Source organism: Bidens hawaiensis, unplaced genomic scaffold (genome assembly GCF_021521415.1).
Source record: "Bidens hawaiensis isolate Kalapana, Puna unplaced genomic scaffold, B.hawaiensis_p1.1 tig00005061_1, whole genome shotgun sequence".
In the NCBI taxonomy this organism is placed as follows: Eukaryota; Viridiplantae; Streptophyta; class Magnoliopsida; order Asterales; family Asteraceae; genus Bidens; species Bidens hawaiensis.
The window spans coordinates 740,254-764,416 of record NW_027491322.1 but is presented as its reverse complement, the minus strand read 5'-3'; the positions used below and the strand labels follow the sequence as shown (position 1 = coordinate 764,416).

The 24,163-nt window shown below is 34.0% G+C and overlaps 1 protein-coding gene and 2 non-coding genes across 3 annotated transcripts; 1 reads left to right on the top strand and 2 right to left on the bottom strand.

Moving 5' to 3' along the window:
* Positions 1-14,151: 14,151 nt before the first annotated feature.
* LOC143628831 (small nucleolar RNA snoR77) lies at positions 14,152-14,279 on the bottom strand. Its single transcript, XR_013152826.1, has one exon. It is a non-coding gene; the product is annotated as a small nucleolar RNA snoR77 (small nucleolar RNA).
* Positions 14,280-14,352: 73 nt separating this feature from the next.
* On the bottom strand, positions 14,353-14,448 carry LOC143628829 (small nucleolar RNA snoR1). Its single transcript, XR_013152825.1, has one exon. It is a non-coding gene; the product is annotated as a small nucleolar RNA snoR1 (small nucleolar RNA).
* Positions 14,449-16,869: 2,421 nt separating this feature from the next.
* On the top strand, positions 16,870-20,277 carry LOC143628748 (endo-1,3;1,4-beta-D-glucanase-like). The gene is made up of 7 exons (XM_077098245.1): positions 16,870-17,029; positions 18,570-18,591; positions 18,816-18,933; positions 18,999-19,089; positions 19,746-19,835; positions 19,918-20,015; positions 20,082-20,277. Exons 1-7 carry the CDS (start codon positions 16,870-16,872, stop codon positions 20,220-20,222), a joined length of 720 nt encoding a protein of 239 aa, XP_076954360.1. The 3' UTR covers positions 20,223-20,277.
* Positions 20,278-24,163: the final 3,886 nt, after the last annotated feature.

Here is a 24,163-nt window from a genome sequence, read left to right as displayed (position 1 = left end):
CGATAAATGTGTATTAATAAATATTGACACCAAATAGTGTCACGAGTAATGAAACAATATGTGGCGCCCCGATGTATAATCCGCCATCGGTCGGGGTGTTACAATAAGGGTCTGGTCCCTAACATCACAGATATTATAAGGGTCTGGTCCCTAACATCACAAATATTATAAGGGTCTGGTCCCTAACATCACAGATATTATAAGGGTCTGGTCCCTAACATCACAGATATTATAAGGGTCTGGTCCCTAACATCACAGATATTATAAGGGTCTGGTCCCTCTTTCCTCGAATATTAGTAGGGTTCGGTTCCCTAGTTCTCGAATATTAGTAGGGTTCGATTCCCTCTTCGTTACCATACAACCATACATCATACCTCGAGTATTATTAGGGCCTGGTACCCTCTTCGTAACCATACAACCATCCTTTCATTCTTTTATTAACTTTATCACATTCATACACATAAGCATACATATCATACTTACCTTATACTTAGCGTTACAACCTGACAGTACGTGCAATATCCGAAGATCGTTCACGTACCGTCAAGCCATCATTCATACATATCACATTATTCACATAAGGCATACACTTATCTCTTAGGATAAGCGTATTAACAAACATATCGAGTATGCACACAGCCCCGAAAACATAACACATAAATGGGGCTAGAAACTCACCTGAACTCTGCTTCTTCCTCCGATAGTTGTAAATCCCTTCTTTAACTGAGCTCGGCTGACTGTATAAGTTACACGTATCAATACTCGCCTGATCTAATCTGGTGGCCTAGTATTAGCTTACTTTTACTTATCGTTTTTAATTTATTTTCTAATCGAACTTGACTTTAGGCGAAGTTAAACCTTAGGCGAACTTGGCTTTAGGCGAAGTTGTCATCAGGCGAACTTAGCTTTAGGCGAAGTTGTCATCAGGCGAACTTAGCTTTTAGGCGAAGTTGTCATCAGGCGAACTTAGCTTTAAGGCGAAGTTGTCATTAGGCGAACTTAGCTTTAGGCGAAGTTGTCAGTTAGGCGAACTTGGCCGTAAGTGAAGTTATCAATTAGGCGAACTTGGCCTCAGGCGAAGTTACCAGTTAGGCGAACTTGGCCGTAAGCGAAGTTATAAATTAGGCGAACTTGGCCTCAGGCGAAGTTATCGCTTTGAAGGCGAAGTTATCGCTTTGAAGGCGAAGTTGCCCAGTTCGCGGCGAAGTTGCCCAGTCCAGCCGCTGTTTGGTTTCTATCAAGCATTTTGGCGATTTTAACACCCTTGTTATGGTTCAACATCACCCACTACGTTCCCCAACCGTTTTCGGTCGTTTATACACTATAAAGCTTGGATCTTTAAACTTCAAAGATCAAGAATCATACCTTTTTGAGCTTGTTTGGATCTCGTTTAACTTGTTTAATCACAACTAATCGCTCACCCTCTCTCGGATCTTGTTCGTTCCTCTCCTCGGCCGCCGGTGGTGTATGTGGTGTGTGTGTAGAGATATGGATAAATGGATGGAATGGAAAGGATTGGGGTTTAAGGGGGTATTTATACTCCCTCAAGCCCATGGACCGAAGGCCCATTTTTCCTTTTGGTCCATATCCAAACCTATCTAATTATCCTACTAAGTCTTCATATTATGCTGTTCCACTAACTCGTTTATTTCACCCGACAAAATAATATATTAAATATTACTTAGAAATTTCGGGATGTTACATTCATATAATTAAGACTCGGTTTCCTTCCTGTCCAAAGTTCATAAGGATTTTTAGGGACAGACTTAGAAGGAACTCTATTGAGTATATGAACGGCTGCTTTTAAGGCTTCAGTCCAGAGGAATAGAGGTAAATTAGTGTTGGCTAACATACTGCGTACCATATCCATAAGGGTTCGATTTCTCCGTTCAGCGACACCATTTTGCTGAGGAGTACCTGGCATGGTGTATTGGTTCATAATCCCATGGCCCTTACAAAACTCATAAAATGGACCAGGAGCCTGACCCACATCAGTATGTCTTCCATAATATTCACCTCCTCTATCTGATCTGACAACTTTTATTTGACGATCTAATTGTTTTTCAACTTCAGTTTTATAATCCTTAAAAGTTGTTACAGATTCATATTTTTCTTTAATGAGAAACAGGTACATGTAGCGGGAATGATCATCAATAAAAGTGATAAATGAAGTATGTTCAATTATGCCAGCAATGGGGTAAGGGCCACTGATATCAGTATGAATGAGTTCTAATAAATTAGAGCTCCTAGTGGCGCCTTTCTTATTTGCCGATGTCATTTTGCCTTTTAGGCATTTGACACATGTTCCAAAATCGGTGAAATTGAGATGTGGTAAGACTTCATTTCTCACGAGTCAGGCTAACCGGTCCCGTGAGATGTGGCCTAGACGTTGATGCCACAACATAGAAGAAGTCTCTAAGTCTCGTTTCTCTTGAATCTTTGTGAGTGATTCATTAATATTATACGACAACAAAGATTTAGAAAAATTATCATCTAGTTCTAATTTATAAAGACCACCATCCAAAAAACCATAACCAAACACTTGAGAATTAAAAGAAATAGTAAGTTTGCCATGACCATGAGAAACATCAAAACCGTCCATGTCTAACTTTGGTCCTGATACTAGATTCCGAGTAATCTCAGGAATATATAAGGTATCATAAAGTTTAATACATAAACTAGTTTTCATTATTAATTATAAAGTTCCCACAGCCTTGACTTCAAGTTCTTTATCATTCCCAGTCTTAGTGTTCTTTGGTTTCTTTCCAGCTTCCGGATTGAAAGGAATCCCTGAGTAGAATTGGTCACATGAACCATAGAACCAGAATCAAACCACCATGTATTAGCAGGAACAGTTAAATTATAGGATTCAAGTACCATAAAGAGATCATTACCTTTCTTGATCAGCCACTCCTTAAAGTCTGGGCAGTCTTTCTGCTTGTGAATGTACTTCTTACAGAACTTGCAGAAAGGCTTTCCAGTGGAGTTTTGAGAGCTGAATGAAGCACCTGTATTATTCTTTTGAACTTTAGCAAACTCATTTCTTGAATGAGTGTTCTTCCTCTTCTTGGAGCTGGTGGAAAGGTAAGCAACTTCAGGTTTATCCATCTTCATACGCTCTTCCTTTTGCACGCACATAGCAATCAGGTCACTCATGGTCCATTTATCCTTCTGGGTGTTGTAATTGATCTTGAAAGCTTCATAGGCAGCAGGAAGAGAAGTCATGATGAAGTGCACCAGAAAACCATCACTGATCTCCATGTCTAATCCCTTTAGTTTATGGGCCATGTCGTTTATCATCATAATGTGCCCACGAATGCCACTCCTTCTATCATACTTAGTAGTCACCAGCTTGAGAATAAGAGTACTAGCATATGCCTTAGATGTTCCTTTATATTGCTCTTCCACAGAAGCCAGATAGGTTTTAGCATCTTCAGAGTCTGGAATGGATCCTCTTATCGGCATGCTAATGGAGTTTTTCATAAGCATTAGAGACATGCGGTTACACCTCTTCCATTTTTCGAACAATAAATGCTCAGCAGGAGTACTGTTGGTGGTTAATGTTGGAGGTTCCTCCTCGAGTAGAGCATAGTCGAAATCCAGGAAGGCGAGATGAAAATATTAAGATACTAAACTAGAAGAGACTTAGAGTGATCTAGGGGAAATTAAACTAAGGCAGGCATAGATAAGGACCATTTAAAATTATGAAGTTGTGATAATAAATGTCTACTATTAACATCAAACTAATAGACAACTTGAATAAAAAGTTCTGCTTAAACAAAAAATAAATCACCTTTGGGCATAATTAAATTTTATTTAAGTATATGCACAAAACAATTGTAACACATCACCTTTAGACAGAAGTGAAACAATCATTTTAATTATCCACGAGTTAGTTTTGCTTGAATTAAATGTAACTCATCACCTTTGGGCAGAAGCGATACATTTAACTCATGTTAGGCTAAACTAACACGGCTTTGTATTAAGACTTGAACGATATGCTAGATGTAATGCATTACCTTTGGGCAAAAGTTTACATCAATAGTTTATTCAAGTTTAAGCCTTTTCATGTTTTGTAAAATCAATCAATATATATTTATATTATAAGTGTCTTACAAAACATTAATTAATAGCAAAGCAACCGTTACTGCGGATCGAACTCCGCGATGAGTTCACTGGGGGTTGCAGGGGTAGTGCGCCCTGCTCGGGGTTCGGGGCGGGAGCCCCGAAAAAATTTATCGTGTTTTCGGTTTTATGAGATCTCGGAAATTATGAGTTCTCGGTTAACACTTGGGTTTTCGTTTTTTATTGTGTTTTCGGTTTTATAAGATCTCGGAAATTATGAGTTCTCTGTCAATACTTGAGTTTTCGGTTTTATTGAGATCTTGGTTTTAACCAAGATTTCGGTTTTAATGAGATCTCGGTTTTAACCAAATCCAAATTATTTAAGGTAAACATATCTTGGTTCAAATTCTTTAGAGATTAATTTTATCACCAAGATTTGTTTTTAATTTTGAAATTTATAGATTTCATAATTATTCAAAATTTAAAATCTTTGAAGATTTGTTTATTCAATTGTTTTAGGAAAAACACAATCATAATCCGAATTTTAACCAAAATATGTAATATTTTCGAAAAACTCATGATGAACACGAAGAGCATCGCCGAAAAACCATAAGGTTTTTAACAGATATTTAATGTGAAATTGGTTATAACATTGTTTTTAAACAGTTTATGTATAACCAGATTTCAATAAGTTAAATAAGAATTTAATGATAATAAAATAAGAAATAGAATTCGGGTTTATCAGATTTTAGTTTCATGTTTTCCGGTTTAGATCCAGATTTAGGGAAAACATAAAGAACTGATTAATCAACATCGCTCTGATACCACATGTTGATCAGTTCTTTACGTATGTAATGAAAAACATAAATGTTATGGTAAACCCACAAGTAAAACATACCTGTTACAGCAGAGAGAGTAGCCATGGTTGATGAGAATCCTCTTGATGACATGATAGTCAGCTTGGTCGAGTTTCCCTTTAGGATGTATGTTAGTGATGGGGATTAGGGTTCTTGAGAAAAACCGAATATAGAGAGATAGGGGTCACGAATTTCTTAAGTGTGAGAGTTAGGTTTTTCTTATGATGTTAATATATCTCTTTCATTTATTTATATATATACACCCAAGGGGAAACCCTTGATTAGCAAGTAATGGCAATGTAGTTCATCAACAATTACCTAGCTAATATACTAACAAGGTATAATTAATTTTGATCTATTATTATATAAATGATAATGATGGTCACACATAAATATATATATCCATATATTTATTATTATAGAAACCAATTTAATGACTGGGTTAAGATTGATTTTGGTTCGGGTTTTGATCATTTTTTGTTGGGGTTTTGACCGGTTTTGGCCAGGTTCGGTTAACTAGTTTCTGCAGAGAAAATTACGTATAAACATTTGTAGGTGGTAACATTTGTTTTATTGAGATGATTGAAACTTGAAAGAGATTGAGATAACTACGTATAGACTAATCCCACTTATCCTCTTGGGTGTATTTTTCCTACCACTATTTGTGGCATAGGAATTTTTTGATACTATTCAAACAGGTGTACGACGCGTAGTCGTGAAAGGGTTCGGTTTCTTTGGGTTAATCGGTTACACCACCTATATGCGGTAAAGGCCTAAACTCTAAAGGGGATCTAGATGAGTTTTCAGGTAGTTTTACCCGATCAACAAAAGTGAAAAGTGACGTTGGTAAACAGTCAAATGACCGTTAAATTTGATCATTCCAAGATTTTGAGATATTGTTTCATCGCTTGGATAACCATTTCGAGATAAGGGTTTTACATAAGTCAAAACGTATCGTTCTTCCGATCAAAAGTCCTAAAACATCATTTGAAACTCTTGAAAAAACATAACAGCTTTAAGTGTTTTTTAACGTAGTTGAAAGTTGGGATTACTGGTAGTGATTTTTAATGTTGAGATTATTTTCGGTCAATACACAAAAATTGGGATTATTTATTTCCAATTTGTCTTTTTTATTTTACCACTATGAATACTAACCAACTTTAATCAATTGTTTTACACCAAAATTCACATCCTCTTTTCTACTATTTTTCTACTCTCCTTTCATCAAATTGATTCCAAATTTCCAGAGATGGTTCTAGCCGAAAAGCCTCTAAATCGAAAGGTGGTTCTGGCCAATATCAACTAATACAACCTTCGTTTCCACTTTGATGGGTGGTAAGGGGGTTAAATGTGAAATAGGAGGTTACGGGTTCAACCCCCGTAATGTTTATTTATTAATTCAAACAAAAATTATCTACTTCTAGAAAGTAGACTTTCAAGCACTTATAGAAAGCAGTATCTAATTCCACTTAAAAAGTTGTTTATAAATAGAATGGCAAGTATAATAAGATCAACGATCAAGTTTGGTTTATATGAATTATTAGAAAAGTAAGGAAGAACGTTATAATAAGATCACTGATATTGAAATGTGGTCACAATCTATACTCATGTAATCAAAGCATGGGTGGTGTAGTTCAAATTCCCTAGTATTGATGATCAATCTAACTACATGTTTAGTCAAAGTGTGTGAACTTTTAGTCCAACACGTCTTTTTTCTTTTTTACATGTTCGTTAATTTGTTCATGATTTTTAGCAAAGAGTTAATGGCTATTTTCGTCTTTGTGATGTACTACTTTTGTCACTTCAGTTCAAAGTTTGAAATTTTGTCAATTTAGTTCTCACAGTTTTATATATTGACCAATTATACCCCCGTCTAACATCATCCAACTATGTCATTAGTTTAAGGGTATTTTTGTCTTTCTCCTTTTTATTTTTGATGATGTTTAATTTAATTCATTTTGTTTTTGTCTATAAGCCCTAAGAGCATAATCCAGCCCTAAACCATTGAGCATCGGCCAAAACAGGTTTGCACTTACTCTGTTGACAACAGTAATCATACCCTCTCGTATGTAATATTTGGGCATTTCCTAAACTCTCCCCTATGATGGAAGTCTATAGTAAAGTGGTCAAGGTAATTCTCTGAAACCGAATTGTACAGAAAAAACTAAAAAATCATTTCTTTGATTAATGCATAATAGTTGGGTTTAGGGATTAACATACCGTAGCGAACATCTTGGTCGAAATCAACATCAGGAGATCGAATATCCCACATTTCCATGTTTGCTCAAGAAATCAATACACTAAATCGCTTGTGTGTTCTTCAAATCGTGGTGCTGTTCTTGAATCCGTCGAACTCTAGGGTTGTGGATGGCTAAACGTTATTGATTACGTCTAAAGATGATTATAGCCCTCACGTAATGTGCAACAAGACTTTTATGACTCTCACGTAGGGACACGTAATAACGAAGTTACGGCATAATTGGATGCCGTTAGATGGGGGACGTATTTGGCTAATGTTTAAAACTATGAAGACTAAATTGACAAATTTTCAAACTTTAGACTAAAATGGCAACAGTAGCAAACCATATGGACGAAAATGGCCATTTAACTCTTTTGCAAATATTATAAAAAATTAATATACTTTATTTTTCTTTTCTATAAAAGCTATTCAGCATTTAACTTTTTTTTTTTGGGTTAAGGAAAACGATGTACACTTAGATATTCTAGTTTTTCATTTTCTTTTAAGGGAAACGATGTACACTTGAATATTCTAGTATAAACATAGGTGTGCATCAAGTAGGATCTTTCACGACTCACGAGTTAAATTTATAAGTTTCACCCTTTTGTTCATTTATGGTTCATGTATCAAGGTGTGTCAAGATACGATTATAGGAAGACCCTACTTAATTTCTTGATTAAGGGGGTGTTTGGTATTGCTTATTTTCACAACTTATAACTTATTAATTTTTTGAAAAGTAATAAGGTGTTTAGGATTGCTTATATTGTAAGAGTAAAAGTTTCATAAGTTACATTTTTGTAATTTATTAACTTACTGAAAAGTTATAAAGAGGTAAAATAAGGAATCCCAAACACCCCCTAAGCAATAAGATCCTTTTTTTGCAACTTATCAAATTTTATATAATAATTAATTTCCTTATTGTTTTCTTTTTATTAGATTTTCTTATCATTTAAGTTTTCCTATTTTCATGTATTGTTTTTAATAAATTGTGATCTTCATTTAAAAAATAAAATAATTAGAAAAATTGCGATCTAACGATATGGACTTGGTTTGAAGCTCAACGATGAGCTCATTCAAAGTCCGCCACGACAAGCCATCGTCTTCCACCGCCTTTACAATCTAAATAAAAGTAGGATTTTTTTTTCAAATAGCACAGATGAATGGTATTAAACAAACCACTACTGTTAACACAATTTGAAGTAGAGAAATAAAAGAATATTTATAAAAATCATTTACGTATTTCACTTATGACTAATAGATACAAATGTTTATATTATCGCTGCAGCTCTTAAGGGTGAGCAAGAAACGGTTTGGAACTGCTAGAACTGAACTGGTGCCTTAGAACCGTTAACGTGTGTTACCTTACGGTTCTTGGTTCTCAATATTTGCATTAAACGGTTCCCGGTTCGGTTTCGGGTAAAACCAGCGGTTCTAAAAGTGGAACCGAAGAACCAGAATATTAAAAACTCTTTAAATAAATTTACCAATCCCCATTTATTATAGGGTAACTTATTAGCATACATCCATTCAGTCATTCTTTAATTCAAATCTTCTTTCTTTGCGTTCAACACGTAGAGGCCAAGATCAATTTTGATTCAAACTTTCAAGGTAATATAATATAAAATGATATAATCCTCCTTTAACTATCGCCACTAATGATTATTTGACTTCAACAATTAGGTTTTAATCAAATAAATAATGGATGTATGTTGTAATCTAAATAAATTTTACCGTGAAAGAAGACATCCAATTATATGAACTTTTTTTGCAATTTGCAAAGTTTACACAACCCATTTGATAAATAAACAACCAAACTGGTTCTAGCACAGAACCGATTAGCGAGAACCAACTTTAACGGTTCTGGAACCAAACTGGTTTACTATATGAGGCTCCGGTTCTGGTTCTATATTTCAAACTGGTTTCGCAAAATTGAACTTTGCATATGAAGGCTTCAATCTAATGGCTAAGATTTATTCTTAGCCTTCCTAGAAAACTACTTCTTTTTAGTATAACCCTCCCATATATAAATATATAAGGTTAGTTTCATTTGAGAACTCAAAAAAAGTTAAGAACTTCTAGAAACTCTTAAAAACCAATTATTTTTTAAAATTTTTTCATATATTAACATTATTTGAGACTTGTTTTATCATATTTTATAAAAAAATTTGATTACATATATAAATCACAAGTTACACATGTGTAAAATTTGTGTGATAAAAAATTTACATATGTGTAAAAAAAAATAGGTATATGTAAAAAACTAATTTTCATAATTGTAATCGTAAATATAGATATCAAAAGTGATAAAACACACTCAAATAGCATTCATATACAAAATTTTTTATTAAAAACGATAGTTATTAAGAGTTTCTTCAAGTTCTTAAATAATTTAAAGGTTCTGTAATGATACTCTTCCTATATATATATATATAAATCTTAAACTTAGTTAAATTTTCATCTTTTGTTTTGTGTTGATTACAAATTTCAATTTTAAACCTTACCAGCTCGTTAGTACTTCAGAGTTCAACTGGGCTTTGCTCCTATAAGCTCGGGCAAGAGAAGGAGCATCGGGCTTACCTTTACTTCAGTTCCCCTTTCAAAGGTTCAATTTTCTAAAGTTTCCTCTCATTCCATCATTCAATACTTCGATTACACATTCGAAATCCTAGTCGTTGGTCCTCGTCACACTTAATACGCGAACTGCTTGTCCATTTGCTATGAGGAAATACCGAAGTATCTTTTGTTGAACTTATTTTGTACGTTTTCTTGTTAACTTTGTATTTTAAACATTTTAGAGTTTGAAGTCTAGAAATTTTGTAGTTAAAATTCTTGAATTAATGAAATTTGTAGTTTTAGAAATTTAAAATTGAAAGTTTTGTACGAAACCAAGCGAACCATGCTGCTTGGTTTCAAACAAAACCAAGTTCAAGAATAAACATATCACTCATTTCTTTAAATTCAAGCCGTTCGGTTCGGCTCGGTTTCATTCCAAACAAAGTATGAGCAAGCCCGTGTTCGGTTCAACTTGATTCATAAACAACCTATATTTACATGTAACCCATTTGTGGCTAAATTAGTAGGCTTAAACAAAAAGGAACACAAAACTACATATAAAACTATAGGGTCTGGCATATGCTATGGAAGTTGCTCTTGTAACATAAATAAATAAACAGGAATTATTGCAACACGTTTTTGTTATGGTTTTGTTATGGATCCTTGGTTTTGTTATTAAAACTACTAATTAACCCGTGTGCATTGCACAATGAATTCGGTCAGAAAAACTCGGATGTTATAGGGGCGAGTTAACACGAATTCTGTCGGTATTGACTACGTTCGTTAAGGTACCAGAACTAAGCTTAAAAAATAAATTCATCAAATTAACATATTTAAAAAAAAAAAGGAAAGAGGCACTCATATAGCATATTATTAAATAATTAACATATTTAAAACAATGCTTATTCGATCACTAAAACCCGAGCGTTGGTCTGAGCATTGTAGCAGCGAATCGACGCGTATTTGGTTGGTATAGGCTACGCTCGTAACAGTAATATAGTTAAACCAATAAACATAGATTTGTCGAATTAACATATAAAAAGTTAAAACATTTAAAACCATGTTAATTCAGTCGATAAAACCCGGACAATGGAAAAACCTGAGTGTCGAAACCCGGGCATTGGTAAAACCCGAGTGTTACGACAGTGAGTCGACGCGAATTTGATCGGTTTCGGTTACGTTCGTTACAGTACCGGAACTAAAACAAAAGGATATATAAATTGACGTGGACCGATGGGTGACATCGGTCGGTAAAACTCGGGTGTTGATAAAACCAAGCTTCGTCTGTCCGGGACACTGAGGCGGTACACCTACATGAATTTAATCGGTTTCCGTTACACTCGTTACGGTAGCCTAACTAAAACAAAAGAAAACAAACCAGATTTTTGCCACTTGACCCAATAGGAGCTATTACTTCACAAAAATCCTCTTTTTCAATATATTTTCTGAAGAGGTTTATATTGCATCCTTATATTACTTATCACACAAAACAGACTGTCATTACTACACTAAATTCTCTATAGAAATAAATGATGCACTTGTTTAATTGATTATTACACTTGCAAAAGACACCAAAGATTTTCAAGATCATAATGATATTTTGAAACTTATAAAAATTTTAATGCGTTTAACGAAAGTATACTTAACTAAGAAGCAACATTTTAAGCAAGTCAATAGAATCCCCACCTTCTATTTAATTGATTTTACAATATTGTCAAGGAAGGAGTTTCATCCATGCTTTTTTAAAAGTAGAACAACATGTGTGTTTGTCGTAAATTATAAAATAGTATAATTGAGAACTTTAGTGTCACGAAGTTTTAGACAAGATTTTAATTATTTATTTATTTAGTTGTAAGAATTATTCAAAGTATTGAGTTGGTTTGGTATTTGATGAAAAACTTCTTAAGTCTTGTCTCCATTGTATGCCCATAGTAGCAGCTTTCCTTTCTTCATTTTTTTAGCGTTTTTTTTAAGTTATTCGTCTATGTATTGATTGTGGTATTAGGTTTTTATAATTATGTGTTATTTGTTTATTTTTTGAAATATGACAAAATTATTTTTTTAGATTTAATTTTCATACACGTAATGAACCTAAATGATACCGATGAAATTCGCATCGAGTCGCCGCCGTCATGCTTTTTTTGTCTTAACAATGATAAGTTGGCGTAACTACTTTTTAGGTTTAGTTCGGAAACATAACAAACATAGATGATACCGAGCAAATGCAACGGCTATGTGTTATCGACTGAATAAACGTTGTTTTAAATATGTAAAATTTTGTATCATATGTTATTCGGGTATCGCTATTATTCAGGTGTTTACTAATTTGTGTTTTGGGGTTAATGCATCTGTGGGTACGAGCCTAGCTGATACCAACAGAATTCGTGTTCATCGTCGCAACACGACGGGTTGCTACCTAGTTTCTAGATAAAGAAAGAATTCAAAACAAAATTATAACTTGTTTGTATCAAATGTTGAATAACTACTTAACTAGGCATACGAATGCAAACGAACCAAACGTTGAGTGAGAAATTCGTTTATTTAATAAATGGACGAACATGAACAAAAGTTTGTGTTCATTTAATTAAATAAAAGAACATAAACACGTGTTTTTGATTGTTGATTTATATCCAGGAACGTTTATGTATGTTTTGCCACAATTGAACCCTCAACTCTTGTTTTATTTCCAATTCTAATTTTTATCAAGACAAGCTTCCTCCATTTATATATTATCAATGCTTAAGATAATTATAAAAAACTTTTGATCTATAACCATAAGATTACAAATAGCTTGTGTGATTACCTCTCATATTGATACATTCATTTATATTTACCGGATCACCATTGAGAAGTTTTATTGGTAAGATATACCGTATACGACTAGATACTCTATAGAATAAAAGAAATTTAAAGGTAGTACTTATGATTTATGAATACAACTTGCATACGAGTAGGCCATAATTAGTGATGGGGTTAAGTTTTTTTTTTCTTCTTTTTTTAGCTGAATAAATTTTCAAATATTTATGTTTATTTCAATATAATGTTGGGTCATTTAGCCGAATTAATTATAACATTTGTTTTTCACGTGTTTTAAGGTTATATCATGCACTGATTGTACTCAGAATTTGTAGTTATATACACAAGCAACAAATCTGATACAATAATTGAGATTAATTTATTTATAAACATAAAGTAATATTTGTCTTTAAGATTTTTTTATTATTATTTTTTCACTAGGAATCTAAATCCATAAAGTGGCTCTAAATAAAAAACAAAAGATAACCGGATCACAATCACATTTATTAATATTTTATGTAGCAATAAAGTAAATCTTTATTGAATCTTAAATAATAATTATTTTAACTATATATCTTATATGGCTTCCAAAGCACTTTAGACAAAATATTAAAGAGAGTGGGCTCTCTAGAAGCAAAATCTTTTTATGTATCACCATTTAAATAAAAAAAAATCCAAATTTTACGTCCTTATGTTGGAAAGCTATTAAAAATATATAATTTTACACGTTTTGAGCATTATATTTGGTATTTATATTTGTTAAATGCCCTTAACTACTAACCCGGGGACGAAATTAGAGTTATTGTGTATTTGATTGTGGCTTACACTTTAGATAGCGTCTCTTCTTAAATTATGGGACTTAAAAGATGAAATTGTATTCTAAACAAGTCTTATTAAGAATTCTTTTAAAAGAAAATTTCAAGAAAATGATGGTAATAATCCAAGTCCAAAATTTGTTAATAATATGCAAGAAAATGATGATATCAGTCTCAATATTCCTTGAAGTTCTTTTCCTTCAATACCGATACAATCAATTCGAATGATCTTCCTTCGAAACTCTTTAATAGACCATTGATTGCTAGTTATCGCCCTAACAAATTAATAACTTTTGAACCACGAAGTCAAATATTTCAACCACAAAGTATTGATGCAAAAGATATAAATAAATAACTTTTAGCCCAAGTACAACATTATCTTGTGTATAGGGTGAGGAATATCCAAGCCAATAACTGAACCAAATGGTATTAAGTTATTAAACTATAATCAAATTAACAAAAAATTGGTTATCGGTTATAAATTAAGCTAACCAAACCAAACCATTCATATTTTCAAATACTGATACATTAACATTTGATTACTCCATTAATGTATTTCATGTTTTTCCAATCATTTGATGTATTTATTTATTTGTTCTATTTTCATGTATTTAAACAAAAATGTCATGTGTTTATGCATTCATTTAACATTAATTAATGTCAACCAAACCAAAAACTAATTAGTTAATTTAGTTGAGATTAATAACGCCACGATCTCGAGAAACATAATCCAGTAGACAAAATTGATATGTTTATATTAACAAATTTTGACAACTAAAACATCAATTTTAGTTGCCATAAGTTTCAAAAAGACATAATTATTAAAAATGTACTTGTGCTTACTAGACCAACTTCATAGACTATTAATCTCAACAAGTCTGAAGAGCAAAAGAATTTAATTTACGAACAGATTAACACCAACCTTTAAAATTATTTTACAAAAGGTGGTTGCCTGAATATCTGGTCGATAAGGTAATCAAAATTAATAATTTAACAAAAATAAATAAATAAATAAATAAAAGAATTAGGCTCAGAGTGTTGCTTTGTGTGCTCAAAGAACAGCTTTTGAAGGCCATTCTCATACAAGAGGTGTCGGAATATTAAGCAATCAGTCATCTTAGCAAAATAAAAAATCAAGAAAACAAAAATTATATCATAAAAAAGATTATGAAAACAAAATAAGACAATAAATTTTATTAGGCGGCTACATACATGAAACATATCAAAGGCCTAAGGGTTTAGGGTGGTGTTATTTGGGTATTATAGTTGGGTGGATATTTATAGATGGCTGATGGGCTTTACACAGGGCCAGATTAGTTTCAACTATCTTTTCTAAATGGGTTAAGGCCCAAAAGGTTTTGTCACCATCTGATTAGATATGTTCAAACAAACTGGTTTGGATCTGGCTCACTGAAGCCTAACCCGAACTGATTTGACAGCTAAACCGGTTCCCAAACCAACCTAGTCTGCCGGTTCCATCACCGATTCCCCTTTAAAACTACCAAACCGGTTTCTAAACCGACCCGAATTGGTCTAACCGGTTCAAACTTTCATGCTCTTAAACCGGTTTCTAAACCAAACCGATTTAGGTCAAACTGGTTTTGACCATGGTTTGACCAAACCGGTTCGGTTTGATAAAACAGAACCCGTTTTGTACACCTCAACATCCGAGTATAACCCAAAATATAAATATATGTTTGTTTGAACTTGTAAGAACTTGAAAGTAATAGGAAGAGAAAAAAATATTTTTTTATTTTTTATATGTTTATTAAAATCTTAGTTTATTTGACTTAAATTTCAAATCTGTTAAGAGTTTCAATTAATTACATTGATGGTCTATATGATAACGTTTTAACACGGTTTTGGTGTAAACTTTTCAAAAAAATTCTATTAGTTACAAGTGTCTGTTCAATTGTGAAATTTAAACCATTTGAATGGATGCACATATCATGGTGCTTCAAAGTTGACCCACGACCTAACGGGTTAACTCCTCTTGAATACATGCGTCACCTACAAGGCTATCATCCTGTAAACACCCGAGCAAAATGGGGTTGCTGAATGCAAAGCCAACATCTCTTCGAGTCTTTTAAGACTGCCCGACTCTTTTGCATGCCCATCTCCCCCATGACGTTTTTGCCACGACTGCCTATCTCATTAACCGTCTACATTTCCAACCCTTTTCTTTTCCCTCTCCTTATGAGCTACATTAGTATCAGGGATGACAATGTATTGAGTAATGTTTATCCTAGTCTCATACCCAATTTTAAGATTGTATCGGTCCGACACCCATAACATTTTGAGAAAATAAGTTTTACAAAGTAGTTAATAGTTGGTGCTAAAAATGTAATTTTAATAACGCAAATTTGAATTTTAATAACCTGTAATTAATGTTATTGGCCGATAATAATCCCAACTGAGAATATTTCCACTTATGGTCCGAACTTTCAAAAAAGTTACTCTCACTTGACCGCCATTAATAAAAATTTGACGATAATAAGTTGCCGTTAAGTTTTATTCGAATTTTTCGAACTGATTTTTAGGGCTTTTGAGTTTCTGGTTAACACAAATTAAGTCATTTGGAGCACTCTTTCAAAATAAGTTTTGCATCTATCGGCACGTATCCTTCTTTCGATCAAAAACCCTAAAACATCAATTTGAAATTCGGATAAAACTTAACACCATTAAAATGTGTTTAACAGAGGTTCCGTAAGAGTACATTTTATAAAAGTTGACCACTAACACAATACTTTCAGTTTGATGTTATCAACTAATAACATGAAGCTGAGATTAGGGCCGTCCAAATCACTCGTCGCTCGTTCAGAAATTGCTCGAAAAACGTTCGCTCGGTTTTTCACTCGATTGTAAACGAGTCAAGCAACGAGCAATGGTCTGCTCGGTTTGGTTCGAATATTTCAATCTATTTTATAATAATAATTATATATGAACAAATATATAAATATATAGAAAACACACATAAATATAAGTATACGATTTTTTAAACCCTTTAAAATTTTCCCAATTCCATCAATTTTATAGTTTTATTTGTTCGCTTCAAGTTTCCGAATACCAGAAGTTTGTTTACATATTCATTATATCTCAGTTCAAATATATTTCTTTCAAAATTTACAACTCATTACACGTTTGTCTAAAAACTCCTAATTTATTTACAAAATATATTATTTACAACCTTCAAACTTGTTTCTTATTGAAAATTTTAAAGTGAAAAAGAAATAAATAATGCTCGAAAATCGCTTGATGTTCGATCGAAAAATGCTCGATTCGATTTTAGCTCGGTTCGAATTTCAGCCGTTCGGTTCGATTTAATTATAAATAAGTCAAACAACGAGCAAGCCTTAATTCGATTTGGCTCTGCTCGGGAACAGCGAGCAAGCCCTATAGATTACTAAAATCCAAACTAACACATTATAATCATGATCATAAGCTCTGTCGTCATCCATGAACGTGTGATATTATATTCACCGCTCTCTATCTTGACTCTATTTATTATTGTTTTATATTATAGAATATTAATATTAATATTATCATGTCCGGCCCACAATGCTGTGAAAACCCACCGGAGATAATCTCCGGCAGCAGCCAACAGGGTCACATGACTCACATAGAAGTTATTGGAGGCTTAACTTCATACACTGCTGGCTCGCTTGCTTCTAAGCTTGCTATCATTTTAATTGCTGATATTCATGGTATGTTCTTGGCTATGCATTATATTATCATCTACTTTTATATGAATTTGCAATTGAATAGAATATGCAGTGTTTTAAAAACTGGTTCGCATACCGGTTTTAAGCCCAAGAGATTTTTGGGCGGTTAGCTAGAACTAACCGGAAGTTAAAAAAAAAAAAAAAAAAAACCAGTGTTTTTCTTGTATATAGCCATATAGGCTATTGTACTCATCAAATTTGGAGATCCGCATTGACTCACTTTGGCCAGAGTATGTTGTCTAACCGGGCTCATGCTGGATTCAGAGTTTGGCTAGGGCATTCCCAGGGAAACCATACCGCCGACTGCCACTTGACAGTGGTTGTGCCACCACAAGAGCATAACACTCTGGCGTAACACATGGAGGGACGAAAACCCGGGTTGGCTCTGGGTTTGAACTGACAACCTTTGCACAAGGCCTAGATCAAATCCTTCATTGCCAATATCCATCCAAAAGTGACACAAGTGGGATTCGAACTTGGGTCTCCGTTGGAGAACCCAAGCCTCCTACCACTAGGCCACAAGTGGGGTGGTTAGGAGGCCCAAGAGATTTTTTTTTCTAAAATACCGGTTTTAAGCCCAAGATATATTTTTTGATATTTTGCGGCCCATATTCTTTGAAAATTACTTTTAATCAAGCAATTAACATTGACGAGTAAACTTTTGGATTACTTTTTTAAAATCGAGTGTTTTTTTATTTTTTTTTCTTATAGATTAACTTTTGGATTGCATTTGACTATGAAATCATATATTTTTTTTATTATTATTTGAGTTAAAGGTTGCATTTATATGAAATTACAAGAAAAATATTCAACTCAGTTGAACCTTCCGATACAACCTGGTCGGCTGTACCATTTTCTAGCACAATCCGGTACAAGTTAAAAACCTGTTTTTAAAACATTGAGAATATGAATTAGAATTAGAAAAAAACGAATTCAACCAGTGACAAACATTAATAAATATTCCTAACCTGATTCGGTTTGTTTTGAAATATTTTTTGTTAGTGATTTTTAGTGTCATCAGGCCATTTTGGGAAATTATGATTCGCTTAACACCAAATGAGAAATTTAAATATACTTTGATACAAGTAAGGAGGTGCAGAGTGCACAACAGGTAGTTATGGCGACTATATAACTACCAATGGTGGTTATAAAGAGGTCATTTGGTTGTTTCTCGAGTCTCGCGGTTAAAACACACATACTTGTTCTTGTCAGAAGTATGAGGTTTATTTGATTGAAAGTTCTGGAGAACCAATGAGTTTTTTCGATCTAAAATGTTTCACTTCTCTTAGACGATCCAAGCGTCATGAATCCCGAATCCCCAACATTTTTATATATAAAATAATATACACATATAATCCGAACTCGGTTTGATTAAAAAATCGGAATTCTTAGTCAGAATTGGATTATGATCTTGTCTAAATAAACCGAACACGATTTGGTTTGTTTTTTTTCTACTAAAAAGTTTGTTAATATGAAGAAACTGTTTCATTTTTATCTACATTAACATCTTATTTTGCTGCAGGCTATGAAGCTCCAAAACTAAGGTATAAATTTCCATATTTTCTAGCTACATAATATGGTTTTTCGCTAACATCGGACACCAATAATTATATGTATTTGTAATTAATATTATTATTATTTACTGTATTTGAAAACTACTATGCAAGAGCTTTGCAATGAACTAAACTTACTAAAAAACAGAGTTAAGATGAATGAGATATCGATACTGAAAGTACTTAACATATGTTGTTTTGTGTTAATTTTGAAGACAAATTGCTGACAAAGTTGCATCAGCTGGATTCTATGTAGTAGTGCCTGACTTCTTCTATGGAGATCCTTACGTACCCGACACGTCATTGTCTGCTTGGTTTCCAAATCATCAGCCAGTGAGTTCCCAACAATTATGTATCTTAATTTCGGTTTCATGCATAATCTAAAACGGTTTAATTAGGTGAAAGGGTGTGAAGATGCCAGAAGGGTAGTTGCTGATTTGAAAACCAAAGGAGCATCTGCTGTTGGAGCGGCCGGTTTCTGTTGGGGAGGTGCGGTTCACTTATTAACATATGAATCGATTCGGGTTAAATTTTATAGATGTATTGTTTATATTAATCCCAAATATCATCTTTTGGTCGCTACCGGTCTCAACTAATGAACTGGCTGCTGACAGTCCCATCTTTTAGTGTATTTGTTCCCAGTGGTCGGTGACTAACATAATTCTAACGCCGTTAGTTGCAGGTTGCCGGAAATACGTTTTTGGCCGGAAAATTCACTTTTTTTTAAACTAAACATTTTCGTCCCAAACATCTTTGTAACCTTGGATCAGACCTTGAGGAACCTTTTTTCTAGTAAAAACCCCAATTATTAAGGTCGTCGGAACCCTAGAACCAATGTCGGAATCGGTTGGTGGTGCTCAAGTGGTGGTTGAGTTTTCTGGCAAAAAATGTGGCTTTTCCGGCCAAAAGAGTTTTTCTGGTTACCTGCAACTAACGGCGTTAAGATTCTGTTAGCCACGGACCGTTGGGAACAAATACGTTAAAAGATGGGACTGTCAGCAACAATTCGTTAGTTGAGACCGGTAGCGACCAAAAGATGATTTTGGGATTAATATAAACCAATATATCTATTTTATATTTTTTCAACATGTCAAGTAGGTTAAGATAAAAGTTATGAACTTTCAAATTATTATTCTGTTATTTAGGAATGACCGTGTCGAAACTGGCAACGCATGGTGAGATTGAGGCTGCGGTTATATTACACCCCGGTCCACTCTCGGAGGATGATATTCATGGTAATATTATAATGTTCACTTGTAGCAACAATTACAATATACATTCTTATGCAACAATATATGATGTTAAGTTTGTATTCAGAAATAAAGGTGCCAACAGCAATCTTAGGTGCCGAAACTGATGAGTATTCTCCGCCTGAACAAATTAAAAAAATTGGGGAAATTCTATCAGCAAAACCAGTAAGACTTCCTGCAACAATTTTTCATAATAAAATATTAAAATCCGAATGATTTTTTTTTTTGTAGGTTGATAGTTTTGTGAAGATATACCCTGGTGTTGTTCATGGTTGGACGGTGAGATACAAGGACGACGATGAACATGTTGTTAGATGTGCGATGGAAGCACATGCGGACATGTTGGACTGGTTCAAGAAATACCTCAAATGAGGATGGGGCTCTAGAAGATTATTTGAATGTACACTAATGACTAATGTAACACATGTTGTATTGTGTATTCTGTTTTGATGTATTTCCTTTAAGTTTAATAAACAATTTAAGTCATGTTCTTGATGTAAACAAAATTATATTTAAGCATTTTTATATACTTGAAACCAAGTAGAACTTAGAAAAGGGATATGTAACACATAATGTGGTATTTAAAGTCACTTGGCTCACTAATACAAATGAAAGCTATGATCTATACAAGCATATAATTATCAAAATCAGAAGAGAGGGTATTATTGTCTTTTAGGAATATACAAAGGAAATGGTGAATTGCATGCTTAAGGTTGTGTTTTTGGGCAATATGGAGTTTTATGAATATGTTGACTATCGGCTAATTTTGACTTTCTTGTTGTCAACGTTGACTTTGGTGAGGAACTATTTTTTTGGTATATTGGTTTTTATTTTTATCGTCTTTTGGCCACTACCGGTCACAACTAACGAATTGGTTGCTGATGATCTCAACATTTAGCGTATTTGTTCCTAACGGTTCGCGACTAACAGAATCCTAAAGTCGTTAGTTTCAGGTCACCGAAAAAACGTTTTTGCCTGGAAAATTCAAAATTTTTCCCGAAAACTCAACATTTTCGTCCCAAACATCTTGGTAACTTTGTACCAGACCTTTAGGAACCTTTTTCTAGTAAAAGCCCCAATTATTGAGGTCGTCGAAAACCCTAGAACCATCATCGGAATCAGTTGATGGAGCTCAAGTGGTGGTAGTTGGTTGGTGGTGAGTCAATTGGTGGTGATTTCGGTGTTCAGGTGGTGCTTTCCGGCAACATATTTGACTTGTCCGGCCAAAAACGTTTTTCTGACGACCTGAAACTAACGACGTTAGAATTCTGTTAGTCGCGAACCATTATGAACAAATACGTTAAAAGCTGGGACCGTCAGTAGCCAATTCATTAGTTGGGACCGGCAGTGATCAAAAGACAATGGCTGTGATTAATAAAAACCAATATACCTTTTTTTTCCGCAGTTGACTGTTCTTGGGCTTATTGTCATTGGGCAGCTAAAAGCCCAACGCCCACAGAGAGAGAATGACAATTGACATGTGGCGGAACGCCGGAACCTGTGTTGAGTTGATTAATTTTTGGGCTTTGCAAAATGTTATGGTCAAGAGTTATAGAGGATATTTCATATATGGATTGCATCTTCCGTAGACACGTTATTGCATGTTATTTTTGCTGGCAATTTGTTTTTACATTAGTGATTTGTTTTAAGATTAGTAATAACTAGTGTTACACCTAGCGTGTTGCGCCGGGACAGGTCGGTAAAACCCGAGCAATGGTAAAACTCAAGAGTTGTCGGTCCCCGGACATTGAGGCGGTAGGTCGACACAAATTTGATCGATTTCAGTTACGTGTGTTATGGTAGCGGAACTAAAACTCGAGCGTCGATAAAGCCTAAACGTTGTCAATTCTCGGTGTAGAGGCAGTGAGTCTACACAAATTCGGTCGGTCTCAGTTACATTTGTTACGATGTCATACTTAAACAAAAATAAATCCAAAAACAAAGTTGGCATTCGATTGGTTTTTATTACGTTCGTTAAGGTACCATAACTAAAACAAAGCTGCGGTGAATCAACATGAATTCGGTCGGTTTCCCTCACATTACGATACTGGAACTAAAACAAAAAAAGAAAAAAACAAAGGCATTTGATTGATTTACGTTATGTTCGTTATGGTGCAAAACTAAAAACAAAGTGTCATCGTCCACTAAGGTGCCGCCAAGTTACTCAATCGATCACTTTGGCACCAAAGCTTTCATTTAATAATAATAATAATATTAATAGTAATAATAATATAGTAGAAATAAGTGGTACTAGAGGTGCACAAAAAACCCGAACCCGGAACCGGACCCGAAAAAATACCGGAACCGGTTTTTGTTACACCCTGGTTTTTAATACCCGAACCCGTAACCGACCCTACCCGTAGAGTACGGATAGGGTATGCATTTCAGTACCAAAACCAGTACTCGGAACCGGGCCCGATTTATACTCGGTAATGCCCGAAAATCGGAACCGGTTTTTTCCAATACCCAAACCTGGGTTTTTCAAATACCCGATCTATACCCAAAATTACCGGAAAAATACCCAAAAATACCACTAAAAATTGTAACCCTTTAAAAAAATCCAATCTATACCCGAAATAACCCCAGAAAAAACCCAAAAAAAAACCAAAAATAAGGTTTTTCAATACCCGGAAATAGGATATTCAAATACCTGGTTTTAGAATACCCGGTTCTATATCCGACCCGAACCCGATGCTTAGGGTATGGTTTTCAGAGACAATACCCGGACCCGAACCCGACCCGGGTATTACGAATACCCGATTTTTCAATACCCGGTCATACCCGAACCTGATTCCATACCCGAACCCGGGTGATTGAAAAACCCAATTTGTGCACCTCTAAGTGGTACTTTGTGGTTAGGTATATTCTATGGGCCGATTTTAAAACCGGTTGTTTTCGGCCTAAAGTAATAGTTTAGAAACTTAAATCATTGGACATGTCCTAAGAGCATTATCGGCCCGTCTATCATTTCCATCTCTATAATTACGCTAAAACACACTACATTTCTCTCTGCTGTTCAATTAAATAATACTTTTTATACCTTTATTATTACAGTTTTCTCTCTCCACCCTATAAGAGCATTCTCATCCGGTTCCCTAAATGTTTATGAGGGGAGTTTGTAAATTATAGGGTAGAGGTTTGAGTGATTGTGAGTGTAAATTATAGCGTGGAGAGAGAAAATGTAGTGATTTTTTGTAAATTTGGGAAAAGGGTAGTGATTTTTTGTAAATTATAGGGTGGAGAGAGAAACCTGTAATGAATAAAGTACAAAAAATATATCATGTAATTAAACAGAAGAGAGAAATGTAGTGTTTTTTAGTGTAATTATAGAGATATGATAGAGAACCGGATGAGAATGCTCTAATTTACAAAAAAAAAAATCACTCTTTTCCTCAAATTTACAAAAAATCACTACATTTTCTTTCTCCAACCTATAATTTACACTCACAAACCTACCCTATAATTTGCAAACCCTTCTCACATAATTTTAAGGAATGGATCAGGAAAGCTCGAAGAAATGTTGATTTTCTTTGTTGATGTTTGTACGTGTTTAATAATGATTTCCCCACTATCAACTATTATGAAATTGCTACTTAATAGCGTTGCTTAATGCTCGCTTTATTATTTGAATAGATTGAATTCACCAACATTCAACACCGTCACGCTTTCGGTTAACCAAATTAACAGTCATATTTTCCAATAACCAAATTAACCAAACCATTTAAAACCACAATGACTAATTATGAAAATTCAAAAATCGAAACATCAGATATAGATTTGGTTTTAGTACGTAACAAAACCGACCCATACTTACCCTAATTTCATCTATTTTACCTTCCATCACTTTTAACGTTATTTTCACAAAATTATTAAAATAACGTCAAAATTAGTGCAATTTTACTATATATTTAAAGATGTTCCCTAATATTACTAAAAGAAATTAATTCATCATCAAATTTTAAGAAAGAAAAAGGACATACGTGCAATCATGACCGTTGACTTACAACCGGACACCGGTTCATGATGGCGGACAACGACGGACATAATCACCGGAAAATTTAATTGTATTATTTAAAATCAATATCTCCACCTGGCATGATAACACTTTTTAAATCAATTTAATATAATAATTAATTAATTAAACAATTCATACATCTCCTCCATTACAAGTTTCATCCTTCATATAACTAAGCACATATATATTCATATTATCCAATTTATTTCTTCTCTACATTTCTCTCTTCCATCATCAACTCCAACTCTGAAGACCTATCCGTCCAATCAAAGGCCACAAGAGATCATGATCCGCAAGT